This window comes from Stegodyphus dumicola, chromosome X2 (assembly GCF_044657685.1).
Source record: "Stegodyphus dumicola isolate Sdum_Otavi_A_Nest chromosome X2, ASM4465768v1".
NCBI classification, from domain to species: domain Eukaryota; kingdom Metazoa; phylum Arthropoda; class Arachnida; order Araneae; family Eresidae; genus Stegodyphus; species Stegodyphus dumicola.
Genome location: NC_140781.1, coordinates 74,722,903 through 74,742,414, shown reverse-complemented (window position 1 = coordinate 74,742,414; position 19,512 = coordinate 74,722,903). Strand labels below are relative to the sequence as shown.

The window sequence follows — 19,512 nt, the reverse complement described above, 5'->3', positions numbered from 1 at the left end:
AGGAAATATAAATTTTTATATTCCTCGGTCTCCAAAGTCTCATTTAGGAAAATGTCATACTAAATACAAAAAGTGCAATGAAAAAAGGATGACTTCGGTGCGAAAAAAATTGACCAAAATGTTTAATTTCAATATTGGACTTCATATTCAGGGATTGTATACAAGTTGGAAAAAAATCAACCTTGAATTTCCCTTATTTATTTATTTATTAATCGAGCCGTCAATCTAAACTGAAAATGACATCAGAAATGGAAAGTTTTGGATTTAAATATCTCGGTCAATTCTGGTCATACAAGAGTCAAACTTTTTACGTTTTATTTTTGATAAGGAGTATAACAGTTTCCCAAATATAAGTATAACGACACGAAGGACGTAAGCTTCGTAATTTTCATAAAATTGATTTTTTAAATGCAAATATGCAAAATTCTGACTATTTGCATCGTTTAAAAAATTGTTATGAGTAGAACCATATGCATACAACAAACGGTTGCAAAGATAATGGCTAGGTAAAGATTTTTGTGAACACGGTATATGTATAAAGGGTATTCCTATAAGAATTATATGATTTTAAAATGAAAGAAAATAATAAAGTGTTTTAGACCCAATCAGTATTTTTACTTTAATTTTAAGTACAATTTATGGTACTAATATATTTTGAATAAAACAGCATTTAAGTGTTCAACTCGACGCATCGATTATTGATATCGAATGACCCCTCAAAATATAATCCCAGAAACAAACAGTTGCATTTTGGGGAAATTATCCTTTCACCAAAACGTTTTTGGTAAAACGTCGATAGTGGGCTAGCAGTGTGACATGTGGCACTGTCTTGTTGGAACCACACGTCCCCCAAATCAATATCCTCCAAATCTGGCCACCAAAACTTTGTTATCATTAATTGGTATCGCTGACCAGTCACTGTAACTGCATCTCCACCCGCATTTTAGAATTAAAAAATGGTCCGATGATGCCTGTTTACCATAAACCACATCACACAACGACTTTTCTGAATGCAGGGGTTTCTTGTGAATCTCTTACGGATTGTTTACACATCAAAATTGACAGTTTGTTTTGTTAACATACCCAATCAATCAGAAATCAGCTTCATCAGAGAAGACAAAGCTTTGCCCCAAATTAACGTTCTTGAAGCATGTATTTAGCCATGATGAATTGCCAGAGCATACAAAGCACAAATAAAAATTAGTGATAGTGATAACATTTTAAACACTGTTGCTCTTTCGCTTAAAAATCATGCTATTATTAACAGAATACCCTTTATATATAAGTAAATTATTTGAAGGAAAAAAGGTGCATTATAAATTCGTTGAGCTGGAGAAATACAGAAAAAAATTAATACGTTGGTAAAAGTTTTAACTTGTCCATCACTTAAAATGAATTTCTTTACTGAACACATATGTAGAGACTTTAGGAATTTTTTGAAAGCAGAGGAGATGAAAAATGAGCAACGCCCCCTCCGGGACTCGAACCGCGGACCTCTTTAATACGCACCGAGCGTGCTGACCACTACACCAAGAAGGCATGCTCACAAGGCCGGAGAAATATCTTACACATTCATTAAAGTTGCATAGCAGCTAATAGTAATTATGTTAGAACTCATTCAACTTAAGAAATTAGCAAAAATATTTTCTCATCTCGCACCTGATGCTCTGAACCTTGTAAGATGGTAACAGAACAATTTGGAAAAACTTAAAAATAAAAATGGCATAAAGGAAGAATGAATTAAAGAACATCAGCTACAAGTCTACATCCTACATTCCCTCTTTTTCCTTGATAATGATCCAATTATTCATTTGTCTTTTACAGTGCACAAAACTGCTGAACTTTGAAGAAATTTTATCTCGCCTACGGGCACCCATCTAATGAAATTTCTCATCTAATGAAATCTCTCACTCAGTCTGCAAATTTATTCAAATTTCGGTGCAAATATAGCTGTAGTTGATGGATTCTGCAATATCAGTTTTTCGGATACCACTGTCAGCAGTTAACTGTTTACTGTAATCAGGGATAAGGGGTTTTAATATTTTTTTCAGTAATCTGACATTATTTTACTTACATAAATTTACTATGATGTTTTCTTTATTTTTTTAACTATGATTTGCTTTATTTAATTTTGATTTGCTTTAAATTATTCTAATTTGTTACTTTATTGCTTTTAAATTTTTTTAAACAGTGAATATAGAACACAAAAGGCAAATTATGAAACGTAAGTAAAATTTTCACTCGCCAAATCGCATAAATCTGCAGAAGAATTAAGCAGATAGTACATATTTGAACTTACGTAAAACAAATTGAAATCTCTCTTTATAAATATATATAGAGAGAGAGATAAGTAAACATTATAATTAATCTTAATAAATTGCCTAATACTTGCCCAAAAGCTGCAAAGTAATAAAATAATAAGTTACTTACTAATGTATTATTTAGTATACCTGCATTTATCAAAGGAGATAATATACTCTAAAGGAGATAATATCTAACTACCTTCATCAAAGGAGATAATATACTAAATCATACATTAGTTAATATATATATATATATATATATATATATATATATATTACAGTGTAAAAAAATAAACAAAACTATCAGAATCATTTTTCCGCGCAATATGCAGCTGAAAAATTAAACAGTTATATACAAAAAGTAAGAAATTTAGAACCAAATCCAGAAAGACCCAAAAGAAATGTAATTCAGAACTAAGTTTTAAAACTCTCAAAAAACATTTAAATAAATCAACCAAAGGTCCGAAAAATTAAAGAAATATGAAAAACGAAAACCCACAAAAAATGCAAAATCATAGGAAGAGGAATTCAATTAAATCTGATTCAACGTTTTCAAGAGAAGGTAGATCAGAGATGGGTAAAATCTAATCTACCTCCTTTTGAAAACATTGAATCAGATTTAATTGAATTCTCTTCCTATGTTTCTTTTCTTTTTTTTTTTTTTTTTTTTTTTTTTTTTTTTTTGGTTTGGTTTCCACATTTCTTTAATTCTTCTGACCTTTGGTTGATTTATTTAAATATTGTTTGGGAATTTTAAAATTTACTGTTCTATGTGAATTTGGTTCTAAATTTCTTACTTTTCAACTATAACTGTGACTATATATATATATATATATATGATAATTTATTTATTAAATAATATTAATTATATTATCTCCTAAGATTAATTATAGTAGAATTATCTGAAAAGAGTGAATCCATATTTAGTAAGTTCTATTTCGAAAGATGTTGTGAAGTAACTTGAATGTAAATTGTTAAAAATGTTTAACGGGGACTTGAATTAAATTATGAATAACAAAATTTCAATTGCAAAAGGAATAAATTAAAAGCAAGTAATTAAATTAAATGCAAGTAATCATTGCCATTGATCGGAAATTAGTTGACTTTTCAAGGGGAACAAACCAACTCCCGTTCAATGAACAATAATTAAGAAATAAATACGAAGGTGTTTCGTCATTTACTCGAGCAATAAGGCGATGCCAAACCGGCAATTCAAGCTAGTCCAAACATTACCGTGAATAGAAGGTATTAAGAACCAATGTAGAGAACCAAAGAACTCATTCCGATTAAGCATTTTAGCTAATTCAATTTTGAGTGTAAAGCAATTTCTGCAGTAAAATTGATATCGCTCGAGTAACCGTCCCCCGACACCCTCGTGTTTATGCATTTTAGTACAATATTATTTGTAAAAGTTAAACATTGGAAATTGTCATTATGAAATAGAATACAAAGTAGTTGAAATAAACATTAGAAAATTATATTGCAAAAATTTATGGTGTTTAACTAGAATAAAAGGAGTGCATTTAAAGGAATATCAAACATGCGAATTTGATGTACTAAAGGCATATTACAGTAACAATAGTTAGATGATCTAAATAAAGTACAATGAAATAAAATTAAGTATATATGTTTTCTGTTACAGTAAGTTTTAAGGAATAAATGATAAATTATCTTATTTTATTTTTAAGTGTTAGGCTAGCCTCGCAAGACGGATATAAATTTCAGGACATTTTATGACAAAACATCATCAGTAATGTATGAGTGGGTTATCCAGATTTTTAAATTTCTATAGACCACATGGTAATTTATGTCATGAGCATAAGTTTGGAGATGAATATTCTAAATGGAAGAAAAAAAAATCTTCTTTCTTCAATACACATATTAAAGGAAAAAATTTTTTCAAACTTTTAATCCCTCCATAAAAGTGTATAACGTAAATGTGTATATGTAATATATATATAAATATACTTATTATTCATACATACTCAGAAGAAGAAAGGAAGCCAAACTTTGGCGTTTGATAGAGAAATGGAGATTTTAAGTTTCTGTAAGAAAGTTATTTCAGGAAAGAAACATTCAGAGAGAAATCATAATTCTTAAAAACCTTCTCGTTGTTGATCGATGTTCCTCAAAGGAAATATTTCTGGCAGCTTGAGCCATGAAATTAATTTCTGCAATATTTGATCCATGTTATAAACACTTTTCGTTCATTTAAATTCTAAAATAATTTCCATATTTTATCGAATTCAGTCTTTTCCTAAAGTACTTTACAGAATTCTGTTCTTTATTTTTTGCAAATACGAAGTTTTGTTAAATAAAGGTCATCAATTCTCAAATTTATTAAGTAACATAAGGGAGTAAAATTCATCATTTAGTGTGTCATTTCATTGAGGAATAGTTTCCGTTTCTCCCTTTCTGAAAGAAAATTGCAGTACTAAATTTTTTGTGTTTCGAATTCTACCGTTCTGTATTAGCTTTATTAGATACGTTCTGTTTTTGTTTGAAAGGTAATCAAAGTATTGAATTATGACAGGAAAATAAATTTAGTAACGGATTACTTTAACTTTTTTAAAATAGGAAAATTCGATCGGAATTAATTATAGTAAAATGTTGTGTTGCATGTCTTTAAAATTAAGCGGTGCACTTCCCTTTAAACATCCCTTTAAACGGTGCACTTCTCTTGCATGTATTATTATGTTGTTGTTAATCGTTGTGATAAGTAGAAATCATATTTAATACCAGATTTAAGAAAGAAGAACAAACTACATATTTACTTTATAAACCTTTAAGTATATTTTCATTATACATGAATTCAAACTTTGATTATTATTAAATGACCATGCACGTGTAGAGGAAACTCAGTTATCGATATGGGAACTTGGAATGCATTCAATCTGATTTGATAGTTGGTTTTCTGGTTGTTGTATAAAATTTAAATATTTGAGCCATGCGGTAACTCTGTGCAACATTTCCTGTTCCAGGGTCCATAGACTGCTTTCTTTCTTTGAACAAAAAAAATCGATGCGTAGAACATTAGGTATTTTTGAAGCAGGAGATATGAAAAATGAACAATGCCCTTGCCGGGAATCGAACCACGGACCTCTCAAATACGCGCCGAGCGTGCAGACCACTACACCACGAAGAACACGCTAAGAAGGCGAGAGAACTGCCTTATATATGCGCTTGCTTTGTAGAAGATTCAAAACCAATCACAAATAGGACAACTTTAGAATTATATGTAATAAAGTGATTTTCTAAATGACAAAATGTGTGTTACCTTTATTTTCTTAGCTTCTGTCTCTTTTTTGTAAGAAATACCGACTAACCTTTTAAGATGAGATGCAATGGAAGAAATAAAATAATTATAGTTTATATTTCTGGCATATTTTTTGTCTGGGTGTTTGCAAAGCGAAACATAAACGTGTTTACTTATATATAAAATACTTTTGATTTTTAATATATTCAGCCTTGTAAATGTTGCCATAAACTTTGTACGGCGATATTCCTCTCTTTGAACGGATAAAACGTATCCAGAGTGCCATTGCATCTGTGATGGACACTTTCCAATGAAATATGAACAACAATTATTGGTGCATAGAATACTGAGTTTATTTTCCCACACTCTGTATTTCGGTAATCCTTTTACTTCATGTTCAAACAAGTTAGAGCTCAAAATAACTGTTTAAAAGCAAAACCAATGCCCATACTCAATAGATTCAAGATGACATCTTTTTAAAACAGTCAAGCGAAAGCTGAAAATCTGCATGAAATGAATGCACATATCGTAAATCATATACCATTTTTAACGTTAATATTTTTGCAATCTTACTGTTAATGTTAAATATATAGTTTATGTTTATAGCTCTAGTATTTACAATGTTTAAAAGAAACGTTATTTTCTTTGAATTTGATGTGGCATCATAATTTTTAACTCATGTTGTTCTTTAAAACATGGCTTGTAAATGTTATAAGGTATTTCTCCCGCCTTCTTAGCATACCTTTGTAGTGTAGTGGTCAGCTCGCTGAGCGCGTATTCCAGAGGCCCGTGGTTCGATTCCTGGCGAAGGCGCTGCTCATTTTCCATCATTCCTGCTTCCAAAAAATACCTAATGTCTCTACAGTAGCGCCCGAACTAAAAGGGTGGTAGATGATGTTTCTCCACACTCAGGATTTGGCGACTGGGTCCCATAAAAACCCCAGTCGACCTTTAAAAGGGGGAGTATATAAGGTATTTCTACCGCCTCCTTAGCATACCTTCGTAGTGTAGTGGTCAGCACGCTGGGCGCGTTTTCCAGAGGTCCGTGGTTCGATTCCCGGCGAAGGCATTGCTCATTTTCCATTACTCCTACTTCAAAAAAATACCTATTGTCTCTCCCAGGTGTACTTAGCTAAGAACTTACTATTTACTCGAATGTCGCTATGATGAGTTTATGCAGTATTGGCTGACATTGTATGTTAGTGATGGCGAGCCTATGGCACGCGTGCCACAGTCGGCACGCGGAGCCTCATCAGCTGGCATGAGACTAAAATATTACGTCCTTAATCAACAATCACAATAAAATGACACTATGTAATTAAAAAAAGTGTTTTAGTCTGTTCTTGAATGTTTTACTTACATACTTATCGCATAATGCTACTAGCATAGGGCTTAAGCCTAGATATAAGATTTTCATATATCGTATTTCATGATGTTATCTCTTTTTAGCGTATGATCGATTTATATTTAATGCTTCATTTTTAAATTTCGTGCTTTTCTATACTCATTTGTTAGGCATATACTCATTTGTGAGGGAGTTGAACCCTCACAAATGACTCCAGCAGAAAAGGCAAAAAGAATCTTAAAGACAGATTTCTACAGTTCGGTCAGATGGAAACAACCATGTGTTTTCTTACATCTCTAGATAAATCTAACTTTGAAGAATTTGATCTTTCTTGCTTACAATGGTTGGATCTTGAAAACCTGAAATGGATCTATTGGAGTTTCAAGAAAGCTGTAAGTGGAAAAGAAAATTCTCTGATTTGCGTGCAACACTTAAGATGGAATGTAAAGAAATCACACAGGACAGCACAATTTATAGCTGAGTGATTAGCTGAGTGCTATAATGAAATCCTTAAAGAGTGGGATTTTCTGCTAAATAACTTTAAATCAGTGAAGACACTTGGGGGTGCTATTCTTACTTTGTTTGGATTATCTTATGCGTGTGAACAACTGTTTTCAGCTTTGAATTATATCAAATGCGACACAAGAAACAGACTGACAGATAACCTGAGTGCTGCATGTGTTGCGCTCAAATGAACGAAGTATGAGCCAAGGTTTGACGAATTATCAGTATGAATATAACAGCAAAATTTCCCATTAATTAAGTAAAACCAATCCATTTCCTGTAATAAAAAGTTTTTTGTATAGTTGAAAACTCTCTTCTTGTTTTTTCTCTTTAAATCTTAAGATAAGTGTGTGTTGTTTTGCTAAGCCTGTAGAGACATTAAGTATTTTTTTGGAAGCAGGCAAGATGAAAAATGAGCAATCGCCTTCGCCTGGAATCGAACCATGGACCTCCAGAATATCGGTCCAACGTGCAGAACCACTACACCACGAAGGCACTCTAGGAAGGTGGGAGAAATATCTTATAAGCCAAACCCCACTTTCAGGTTCAATTAGAGTGTTTGCACTTTGCTATAAATAAGCGGGTTTCGGTTGAATTCTGGGCACCCATCCCCAAAAAGGGTCGCCACCACTGGTTTAGTTATAAAAATAAAAATTCATATGAATACCATATAAAGGAAAAAACCATTTCTTAACTTTTTTGAATCAAAAATCATAGTCACAAGTCAAGAAAGAAACGATATATTTCCCCCAAAAGAAATATGTATCGAAAAACAGGAAATCAGTTACTTATATTATGAACCTGTAATACTTGTATGTCAAAAACAAATTAAGCGGAAAGTTTGATTCTAATAGTAAGTGCTAATTTGCGAACTTTCTTGAAAGCAGAGAAATTTCTTTCTTCTAGTTCCAATTAATCCGAAATTTTATTAAATGCGTTTAACACTAGCCCTTCGAATTATTTGAATTGAATGTTCTCTATTTTTCAGTTGAGACTGATAATATTACTTGTACGTAAATTTATACTGTAAATACCAGCAGTAATTGTAACATGATAAGTGAAATTTAAAAAATAGAGTCGTTAATTTTGCCGATTATATAACTGTACCAGTGTGGTATTAACTGTACCAGTGCTTAACTTTTATCTGGAATTAGGATGAATTTAATAATCGATTAATATAACTTATTTACTGATTATATTTGGTTTATTTACTGATTATATTGACTGGAAATATGTTACTGTGCGATAGAGATCAATCAAGCAAAATTGAATTATGACTTCAGAATATAAACTGTTTGCAAACTTTATCTGAATTTCCTTTTAGCGTTTCAGACCTTAACTCTGATGAATTAAAAATTTTTATTATGTTCATTTCATTATTTTACATGCAATATTTAGCAGTATATATTCAAACACTACAGCCGACTTTCAAATGCATGTAACTTTAATTTCCATCATTCATATAATTTTTGAGAAATTTGGGACTCAGCAGCATGCTTTTCATTAAAATTCAGGATAAGCCTCAATTTATATGGTTTGCAAGCTAAGGAAGTTCTGAAATCAAATTACTACCGGAGGTTCAATAGTAATATCCTACACACCATATTTACGTCATGCAAATACTACATGACAATAGTAATTTAATAATTTAAATTTGACATAACCCCTTACGTCTTCTTTTTAATTTGGTTATTTCCCCTATTTGTTCTATAAATTGTAATCTACTTATAATTACTCTTTCTGAAGCGCGTACTTTCAAGAATATTTCATTTTCTATGTTCTTATAAGCCGTCTGCGATACCAAAGGGCCCTGGTTCGATGCTCGTTTTACAAAGCAAATGATGCATGTATTCCCATGACGGCAAAAATGAAAGTAAAATGTCTCTTTTCTAACGACTGCTTTCAAGTAAGTGTGTAGTTTTCCAGCTTCAAAAATGAACCTAACAAGCGTGCATGCTAGATGCGATATTACAGGTTTATGGTTTACCATGATACAAATGAATGCATACTCATCGAAAACATTCTCGTATCTTTATGTACTAGCATTATTTTCAGGCCAGAATGAATCTTATGTTATGTTTAAAATAAAGCCAATGTTTTAAGAAAGTATACTAGCTTATTATGAAAAGAAAATATGTCAGAGTACCGATTTTCATCTCCTATCTTCGTCATTTACACATCAAAATTATTATTACATGCATATTCGCATTTCTGGGGCATTTTTCTCCGCGAGTTCTCCTAGTCATGTAAAAGTATTCCATAAAATTTACTGTTCTCTTCTAGTTTAACAGAATTATAAAACCACAATGGATTACACAGTTATTTAATCTTTCTAAGTTTACGTACAAGTTGTTTAAATTTAAATAAAATTATAATTTAATTCTAAGTTTACTTTTAAGCTTATCATTCTGAGAGCTATTCTTAAAAATGTTGCTTAAAATGAATTAGCGTTTTTGAAAGCTATTAGTCTTACTTTTCTGTTACATGTGCTTATAATATATATTTAAATTATTTTATAGCTTCGCAAATCTAGTATCCTAAATCCTGAATTAGCGAGCGAAACATGAATTACTGGTTAACAGATCAACATGCATGTAAATAAGTGAACTGAAGTGGATAACTAAACGAAACAGCCATTGCGAAAAAGTTAAGAAAAAAATATTATCACTGCATAGAATGTTAAAAGTTAAATTAAATAAATAAGAATATTGTTCAAAATTTGATTTTAAGAGTAGGAACATTAATTAAATAAACAGATTTGGGTGATTCATTTATTCAATCGCCCTATTCTTCAACTTTGCAAATAAAAAGGAAACTGTCGGAATAATCTCTGGACCTTTTATTAGCTTTGAAAGCTATTTTAATTTAATTTTGAAGCCAGTACCTTGTCTGGGCATAAATATAACCTTACGGGAACTTTAGTTAAGTATCTACCTGGAAATATCATGTTACTAAACTTATCATATAATTTTTTTGAAAGCTTCAAAATATCTCAGCTACTCATTTTATATATTAAGCCGTTTTATTTGTCCATGTTCAAAAGGACAGTAATTTTTCTACACGAATTTGAAACTGTATGCTTATTTCATTTTATTTTCCTTCTGATTAAAGCTATTTAGTTTCCAAAACGTATCTGCTGGACAAGTATCTACTACAAGGTGTGATACAATGTTGTCGATAAGGAGAGGGAGTACAATGATATGTCTGTTAGTTATATGTTAATTTCAAAAATTAAATAATTGAGAAAAGCTATAGAATAAAGTGAAAAATATTCTTCAGTGAAGATAAGATAAAATTGGTTGTTGGATATTATGGCGCGAGGAAAGTTTGTGATCATTTTGCAGCAGACATAAAATTTTGCACTTATACTTTAAAATCTGATGAGTGCATTCTGTATAATCTATGCAATTAATATTATCAACTACTGCAAAATGAATGACTATGCAAAATATTAAAATCAAAATCTGAAAGAAAAATATAAATTAGTGTAGCCATGGTGAAACATGAAAGCAGGGTTACACATAAACATTTAAAAACAAAAATATAAAAACTTAATTTAAAAAAAAAAGAGTTAAAAATTGTACCTCGAGGTCATATAATGAGATACTTACTTCTCCACTATTTTTTAACGTTTTTTTATGCCATCCTTTCCATGTATGTGCTTTGTTATAACTGTATATCATACTCAACGCACCCCATCTTCCTGGAGCAGTCACATTTGTTTATGCGTTGCGTTGCGTTTCGTTTTAAATGTTTGTTTTTTTAAACCTTATTTATAAATTGTAAGGTTTATCCTTGTCCCACTTGCCTATCTCTCCTAATTTCAGCTTACAATTTCTTAACAGAATGAGGTTTTAGAATCGCGTTAAATGCAAATTAGTAGTAGAGAGTATTTAAGTTTCACTGACTTCGAAAGAAAGAGAATTAGATTTCCTGAATAGCGCGCGTTTGGCTTTTGGCTACGCCTCTCTAAGCTGTTACTATGCTTGGCCGTATTACGCGCTCTTGATAGCTTCGCTAGCTAATTTAATATTAGGGCCAACTAGTTAGAAACTGTGTTAGCTTCGGCTAAATCTCTTTAGTTAGTCATTAGTTAAGTCTTATTTCTTACATTTTTGAGTTTAAGCCCAAGTGGAGGCTTTGTTGTACGTCCTGAGAAAGGGACCGTCTGTACATACATTGTGAGCAATAAAAGTTAATTGACCCTTCTTGAGTTTTACGTTTCTGTTTCTGGACTTAAGCGATTATTCGTTTAGTAATTCACTAGGTTCCTCCCTACTTAGTTAATAGATAAAAGGGAGGATCCCTACAAAGTGTTTGAGTTATTAGTCTAAAGTTTTAAGTTTCTATTTTTTAAATACATCTGAACAATTCTTTATTTTAATACATTTTATTGATATACAGCTTTCCCTAGTTATGATTAAAAGTGTAGTAATTGACATCAGAAAATTTGTTAAGCGAGGGATTTCAATATACCTTTTCAATTACTTTATGAGTCCTGGTACATAGATTTTGAATAGGATTTTATAGTATATTTTGTTTGCTGAGCAGCATTTTATAGCCTATCAAAAGGCTATCCCAAATCATTAATATGGTAACTCATAAGCAGGGTGGAATAAATATATATGGCCCTTACACTGTTTAACTCGCATTTCACTTTTAACTTATATAATTTAACACAGAGATGGAAAACTGCTTTATTCGCAAAGCATTTTTAAGCCTCTATTTTAATTTTTATTTATTTTATTTTTAATAAACGAAAAAGCCATACTCCAGTTTAACCTTGAATGAAATGAATTTTATTATGGCTGGAATGCAAGGTAGGTTTACAAAAGAGGGTTTCAAACTATTGAAAAGCCCTATAAAGAGCTCATCGATTGCAAAGAGTTAATTCTTAGAATACCATTATGTGTACAAAGCAAAAATTATTATTAATTCATTTTTCAAAGGTACTGAAATTTAAAAGGAAACTTACTTTCGTCGCTACAACTGGAAGAGCCAGAATAAGGGACACTATCCAAACAGCCAGCACAAGTTTTTTGCAGTTGCTCATGGTGCACAAGGATCTTGACCGTATAGGAAAAACAATCACGACAAATCTAAAATGAATTTATGACCTTTTGTTTAGGTACGGTAAAAAAGAAACTGTGCAAAATTAGATTTTTAGTATTACTGTCAAATACCCTGTAAATTAAATTAATATTCATACATGTTAAGTAATTTTGAAATTATTCTGCTTAAATCAAATTAGCTTCAAATATAATTAAAATTGAGTCATTACGTTGCTTGAATTTTATCCAGTTATGGCAGCACTGTATTAATCAAATTCTTTTACAGCTTACAAAAATTAACTCAAACTAATAATCCTCAAGGATTCGATTCATATAACTGCAGCAACATATGTTTGAATTTTAATGTAGTTAAATTAGAAATGTGAAGAAAAAGGTCGCTCAAGAACTCATTCCTTCAAATCCGACAGTTTTCAACTGCTTTACCGTAAACGGCCATAATCAAACAATCTGAATTATCATTTAAAATTGGAAATATTTCAAAGAATTTCTCAATTCCCTACTATTTTTATTAATAAGCCGCCATAGAAATATGTCAAAATAAAGTTTTATTTAATTATGACAAAATCCGCTAGGGCTGTTTGTTTAAGGGGAGGGATGTCTTTAAGCAGAAAAAGGAAAAAAGATTTCTTCTCATGAAGGGTTCCACTCATAAAGACCGTCTGAGGGTAATTGGCTTTGTTTTCCGTTATATATAAGTAAAATGACTAGAAAAAGGGCCACTCGGCTAAGCCGTTCCCGGGCCAATCCAAATGAAACTAGTGGCGTGTTCTGAGGTCTTTCTTAGTCACTCGACTGTTCTGATATGAATAAATTAAAGTAACGGTATTCAGATCGGATCGAATTACCATTATTTTGTGGACTTACCTTCCGGTAAGTCAGAAAAAATAAATTGTATATTTTGCATGCACATTCATTTCTAGAAGATATCAGCGCATACATTGATCTGTTATTTAACTTACTATCAATATGTATTAATAGTTTCATCCTTTTTTATCATTACTTGAATCGCTTTTTTGAGTGCTGAAGTCAAGCTCTCTATATTATAAATACAGGTGGAAGGAGATATTGTGATGCACAAATGTGACAGACTGAGGATTTTTTCCTGACGACACAACCTAGAGTTCACCTTAAAAATAAATAACTAAATGAGCTATTTCTTCTCTTCCTTATACATTTAAATTTAATTGGATGCATTTTTATTATGAAGGAAATACCAAAATCAGCTTTTCTACTAACAATAAGTAATACGAAAATGATGCAAACCTGAAGAATAATTTCTAAATTTAAAGAAATACATCGGTGATCTCTAAACAGCAGACAAAGTGCTTTTTTTCCTCTCCAAGGTGGACACTAACTACTACAGATGTTGACCGATGTCACTTTATTTTGGCACAAGCGATGGTCACTTTATTTTGGAGGCACCGTATAAGTGGGCCACCATTTCTTTCTATGAAGAGAGAAGTGATATCCATGCCTTCTTTGGGATTTGAGCCTGAATACTTAGGTAAAACAGTCAGAATAGCTGACAAAGTAGCCTTACGAATTTTTTAGAAGCTATTCTTAAATGTTATTTAAACAATTTTAAATTTCTCAGAAACTATTCTTAAATGTTATTTAGTCAACGGTCAATTTTTGAGCAGTATTGTTAAAGATTTATTAGATCAGGAAGCTAAAATCAGGCTGAAAATTTATAAATATTTCAACTGTTTTAAAGCTGAATGAATCTGTAGGTTTAGCAAGCACTTCATTTTAAACTTACATTAACCAAATATCTAGAACTTAAGGGTTTTATGCCAGCTTCATGTTCCCGTAATTTACGCCAACTAAATTGAAAGTAACTACTCAAAATTAAATAACGTAATGTTTATTTAAGGCTATTGAATATAGATTAAAAAATAGAAAATAAAAAATTGAAAGGCTACTTGCAAACAATAAAAGCTGTATCACTTCCAACCAAGCAATCTCAAAATTTATTAAAGGGATTTAACAACTACTTAATCTCTAACTTACCTTTACCAACAGCTAAACCCTAAAGGTTTTATGTCGGATTCATGTTCTCGTAATTTAGGCTAACTAAACTGAAAATAGCTCCTCAAAATTTATTGATGTAATTTTTATTTAAAACTATTAAATATATATTAGAAGAAGAAAATAAAAAACTGACACGCTACTTGCAAAAAATAAAACCTATCTCGCTTCCACACAAGCAGTCTCAAAAGTTGTCAAAGGTTCAAAATAATACTGTCACCAAAATCTAAAACGTAAGGCTAACAAAATGACACTTCCAATTTACCACTTCTGTTTCTACCAGGCATAAAAAAAGAACTGTTGCAACTAAACAAAGTCTAAATTAAATTAAAATCCTAGGGTTGTGGATAAGCAGTGCTTAGAAATAAGCACAGCGCTGCACAATTGCGATATCCTAACCTGCTCCTAAGATTTTCATGTTTTGTAAGTTCTTATGTTTCGCCTTCGAGTTCAGATGTAGCTTAAAAAAGATGAAACAGAAATACTTTAAACCGAAATCATTAGAAGCCAAGCATGTATAAATTAACCTTGCATATGTTTTCACAGATAAAAATGGATGGTTTTGAAATGCACCTGATTGACTTTTAAAATTGCTCAAATTGGAAGTACAGAAATTTGTTGACATTGCACTTGATTTGAAAATATTCAAAAATAGCAGTTACACAAGATTAGCATTTTTTAAATCATGAAAAACCACAAAGGGCACAACAGAAAAATCCTTTTTGTAAGTACCTTTTTAGTATAAGAAACTAGAGCATATTCACGTCACCTGTTGGGAAAAACACGGAAATGTTCATGCAGCCAGCCAAATCCATTTGCGGGATTTTTAGAGCGATTACACAACGTCGTAACAGAAAGAAGCGCGATAAAGGATGTATTAAGACTTGGAATGGCTGTTTCAGAAAGATTTACGTCTGAAAACTCTTGCAACAAAAACCATGACATATATGATAATAATCATAATCATATAAATACATTATACATAATCATAACTTACATCTAAAAAGGATATATATCTGTTATCTATGAGAGAAAACTTATCCCATCTAAAATATAATCAACACATGATTAATGAATGGGTGGATTAATCGGATTGAGGATTTACTGAGCCGTGTTTAAGAGAAAGTTAAGTTTAGGTAAGTAGAAATTATGAAATTTGCTACCAGAACGCATTAGCGTAAAAGCAAAAGTATCTATAGAAATTTATAAAGACGGAAAGGGGGAATTCGTGAGCTAACACGAGTAATAGCAAATGATGTCATAATATTTGGGAGTTGCTTCTAAAGAAAAGTATATTATCCGTTTACGCTTCATTTTCCATGCAGACATCATTTAAAATATTTTGTCAAAAATAAAATATATGATATTAAAAGTCAAAATAGATTACGATAGTTTTAAGTTGTCATGTAAATATTGTTTTCGATGTTATTTATAACTTTGTTCTTAATTTCTAGTTTTGTTTATTCTAACCTTTATTTATACTCTGCTCTGCCTGATATGAATACTGAAATATTTTACGTACCCGAAGTGATTTATTTTCCAGATTAAATTGTTTGTAAATACTAGTAAATTGATCCGGCGACCTTGCTGGCCAAGGTAATGTTCGGCAAGCACTAGGGCAAGCAGTAGAAGCATATGTAGTGTGGGGGCGGGCATTATCTTGCTAAAACGTAAGCCCAAGGTGGCGTGACATGAAAAGCAACACAACGGGCCTTAGAACTTCGTCTATGTACCGCTGTGCTGTAAGGTTTCGACGGATGACAACCAAAGGGGTCCTACTATGAAATGAAATGGCACCCCAGACTATCACTTCTGGATGTCGGACTGTCTGCCGGAAAGCAGTCAGGTTGGTATCACACCACTGCATCTCTCCAGACTCCAGACCATCTCCAGACTCGCCTTCGCTGGTCATCGGGGCTCAGTTCAAAGTGGGACTTATTACTGAAGGACTAATCTACTCCAGTCAGCGACATTCCAGTGCGAATAAGCCCGAAACCACTGCAAACGGGCTTGACGTTGTACAGAGGTCAATGGTAGTCGGCGGAAGGGGCGCCGTGGCCTCAGCCCCCTTTCTGTGAGCCGTCTATGAATTGTCCTTGCGGTCACTGAAGAACTAGTTGCACGTACAATCGATAATAATGATGCATCTTGGACTGTGAGTGTCGCTCTGACGATTGTTCGGTCTTCACGTTCTGTCGTTTCTGTAGGCCTACCACTTCCTTCTTGACGCTGTGTGCGGCCATGGTTCACCCATTTCAGCCAACATCGTCTAATAGTGGCATCGCTCCTGCTCAAATGTCGAGCTATCCGTCGACCAACCGGCTTCTTTGATCCCAACTACACGACCTCTCTCAAATTCTGACATCTGTCTCATATCGTTCGCGCACCTGTATGCGAGACATAGTTGCTGTCTACCAGAGTACGCAGACTGAAATTTGTGAAGGATTTATGACTTGGAATCGTAATTTTTCCTCTTAAATATCCTACCAGTTGCGCAGATCAGATGCGCTGTAGCACCTATATGCATATCAATTTGTGTCTAATTTGCTTTATATCTTCTCGGTGCGTCGTGGTGCATTTTTTTTTTTTTTTTTTTTTTTTGTTTAAGAGTGTATGTTGTCATTTGCGACTACAAAATTTCCCACAAACTTTGTCATGTAATCAGCTTTATGGCTTGTATTTTTCACTAAAGGATTGAAATGATCCATACGAATAATAGCAAATGTCTTTTACCAGATTTTACAGGACGTATCAATCCTTGGGCTTAGCCACCTATCACTTTATTCATGGACACTCAAAGTACGCTAACATGTATCTTCTCGCATATCGTTTCATGCCTGGAAACCAATAAAATTACTTAATTTTGCTAACTGTTCTTTGCACAGACAAGCGACCAAATAGATCCTGCAATTTTACAACATAACTTTTCCTCGTGGTTTTAAGGATAACATAGAGCAATCCGCCTTTCCCATACAAAGCAGCCCACTTCTTTTGAACACGTATTTTCTAATTATTTGTTTCTTACTGCAGTTCGCTCCTCTTGTTTCTTCTTGAAAATATGGATAATTCCCTTCTGTTCTCTATTAGCATGTTGTATCATAAGTATTTGCTCTTCTTCAGTTAGTGTCTGACAAAGTTCAAAATTTTAAGCTAGACTCCTCATCGTGACATGAGCGTTCGATACTGGAACTCTACGTAAAGCGTACACATAAGACAGTTGTTTTCCTGGTCTATGTTGCTATTGCTAGATTTACTAAAAGAAAAAACGATATCGCAAGCAAACGACACTCAAACCTTTTTAAAGAAATAAACTTACCCATGTGATGAAAATCAAAACAGAGAAAAAATATTTTGCTTTAAAAGCTTTCATATATTAGAAGTTTTCATAAAATTTTAAAAAAATATTATTTTTTTGCTTTTGGAACACTTAACATTATTTTCATTCATGAAACATTTATTACACTCATGAAAATTTCACATTAAATACTTCCTTAAAACGGCAATAGACCTACAGATAATCAGTGTGAGGGCAAAAAAAATACTACTCAATTTATTGCATGATAAAATACTCAATAATTTTCTACAAAGCAAAAACTATTTTAAGAAGTAGATAAGAAGCTCGAAAATTTCAGAATTGTATAATAGTAACTTATAGTAGTTATATAATAGTAACTAAAATTAGATAAATTAAATTATATAAACAATAAACTTTAATTCTAATTATATTAACGAATTAATATTTTGCATTTTGCATTAAAGTGTTTGAAGAAAACATATTAAGTATTTTAGCTTATTTTAAACAAAAATAGTGAATGACTTTACCTTTCTACGGTCACAGCCAATAGGTTGAGAACAGATGCGAAGGCAGAAACTGACTCCGCGTAAGCTGCCAATTTGCAGATAGTTCCCTCGCTATCCCACTGCAAAACAAAATAGTGGGCTACATCTAAAGGTGCGCAGATAACCAAAAGTAATAAATCAGCAATAGCTAAACTGACAAGGAACACGCTGGTCATATTTCGAGATGCCTTATCGCCTACAATTGCAGCAATAACTGTCATATTGCCAGACACGCCTAGCACAAAAGTTATGATGTAAGTGACCACTATAAAAATGAAATACTCATTCATTTTCCAAGGAATTAACACTTCATTAGGATCCCTGAAATAGATCGCGTCTTCAGAAATATTTCGTATTGAGTAAGTAAAGTTGTAACTGCCTTCGCTTTTCACTTTATAAGAACTATTGTAAGCGTCAAATACTTCCTGGGTCTTCATCTTGTTTCTTTATTTCCAACTTTTTTTCTCGCTCCTAAATTATGACAAATATCCTTCAAGTGGTTTACCTTTTCATTTCATGTTCATGGTATGTTTATTTAACAGTGATAATTATTTTAGTGTCAAATACCATTTTATTTTTAACACATTTCCTGAAAAGGTATGTACACAGAATTTGTCATTACAAATGAAGAATTAAATGTAAAAAGCACATTCAATTGCGTTAGAACTACGCATTTGGATTGAGCAGCTGTCTGCTGTTGTCCTTCATTAGGAATTCTGACTGAAAAATGCGACGGCTTTCTTCGTTCGTTTAATTAAGAGATCAGGGTATCTTCCGAATTATTTTTTCAATCTGCTGAAATTCTTTTGCATTGAATTTTGCTGTATGTTGAAAATGACATGAAATTCACACATTCCAGGATACGAAGAGCATGAGTTATCTTCTGAACCTATAAAAATAACAATATGTAATAAATAAGCTTTAGTAATATATTTCCATGATTTGTTTTACTTAAGGAAAACATTAGCTTTGAAAGTATGGGGGAAAAAGAAATCTTATACCTGGTAAAAGTTTTCCAATAAAATTTAAATTACTAATAAAAAATATCTTTGGAACTACGTATATCACACTAGTAAACAAACAAATTAGTCACCATTACGCAATTTACATATTTTAAAATGCGAAAAGGTGGAGATATGTTTATTTAGGAAATTCTGTAAATAT

The 19,512-nt window shown here is 32.1% G+C and overlaps 1 protein-coding gene and 1 non-coding gene across 2 annotated transcripts in view; both read right to left on the bottom strand.

The window, feature by feature from the left end:
- LOC118199203 (uncharacterized) overlaps nt 1-19,231 on the bottom strand; it is a 63,549-nt gene extending 44,318 nt beyond the window's left edge. Inside the window, exons 1-2 of the mRNA XM_085808797.1 lie at nt 18,331-19,231; nt 12,384-12,507 (exon numbers count right to left, since the gene is read on the bottom strand). Coding sequence (XP_085664923.1) covers nt 12,384-12,507; nt 18,331-18,785 — 579 coding nt within the window. The 5' untranslated portion in view covers nt 18,786-19,231. The remainder of the gene's footprint in view (nt 1-12,383; nt 12,508-18,330) is intronic.
- TRNAI-GAU (transfer RNA isoleucine (anticodon GAU)) lies at nt 7,830-7,903 on the bottom strand. The gene has a single exon. It is a non-coding gene; the product is annotated as a tRNA-Ile (tRNA).
- Nucleotides 19,232-19,512: the final 281 nt, after the last annotated feature.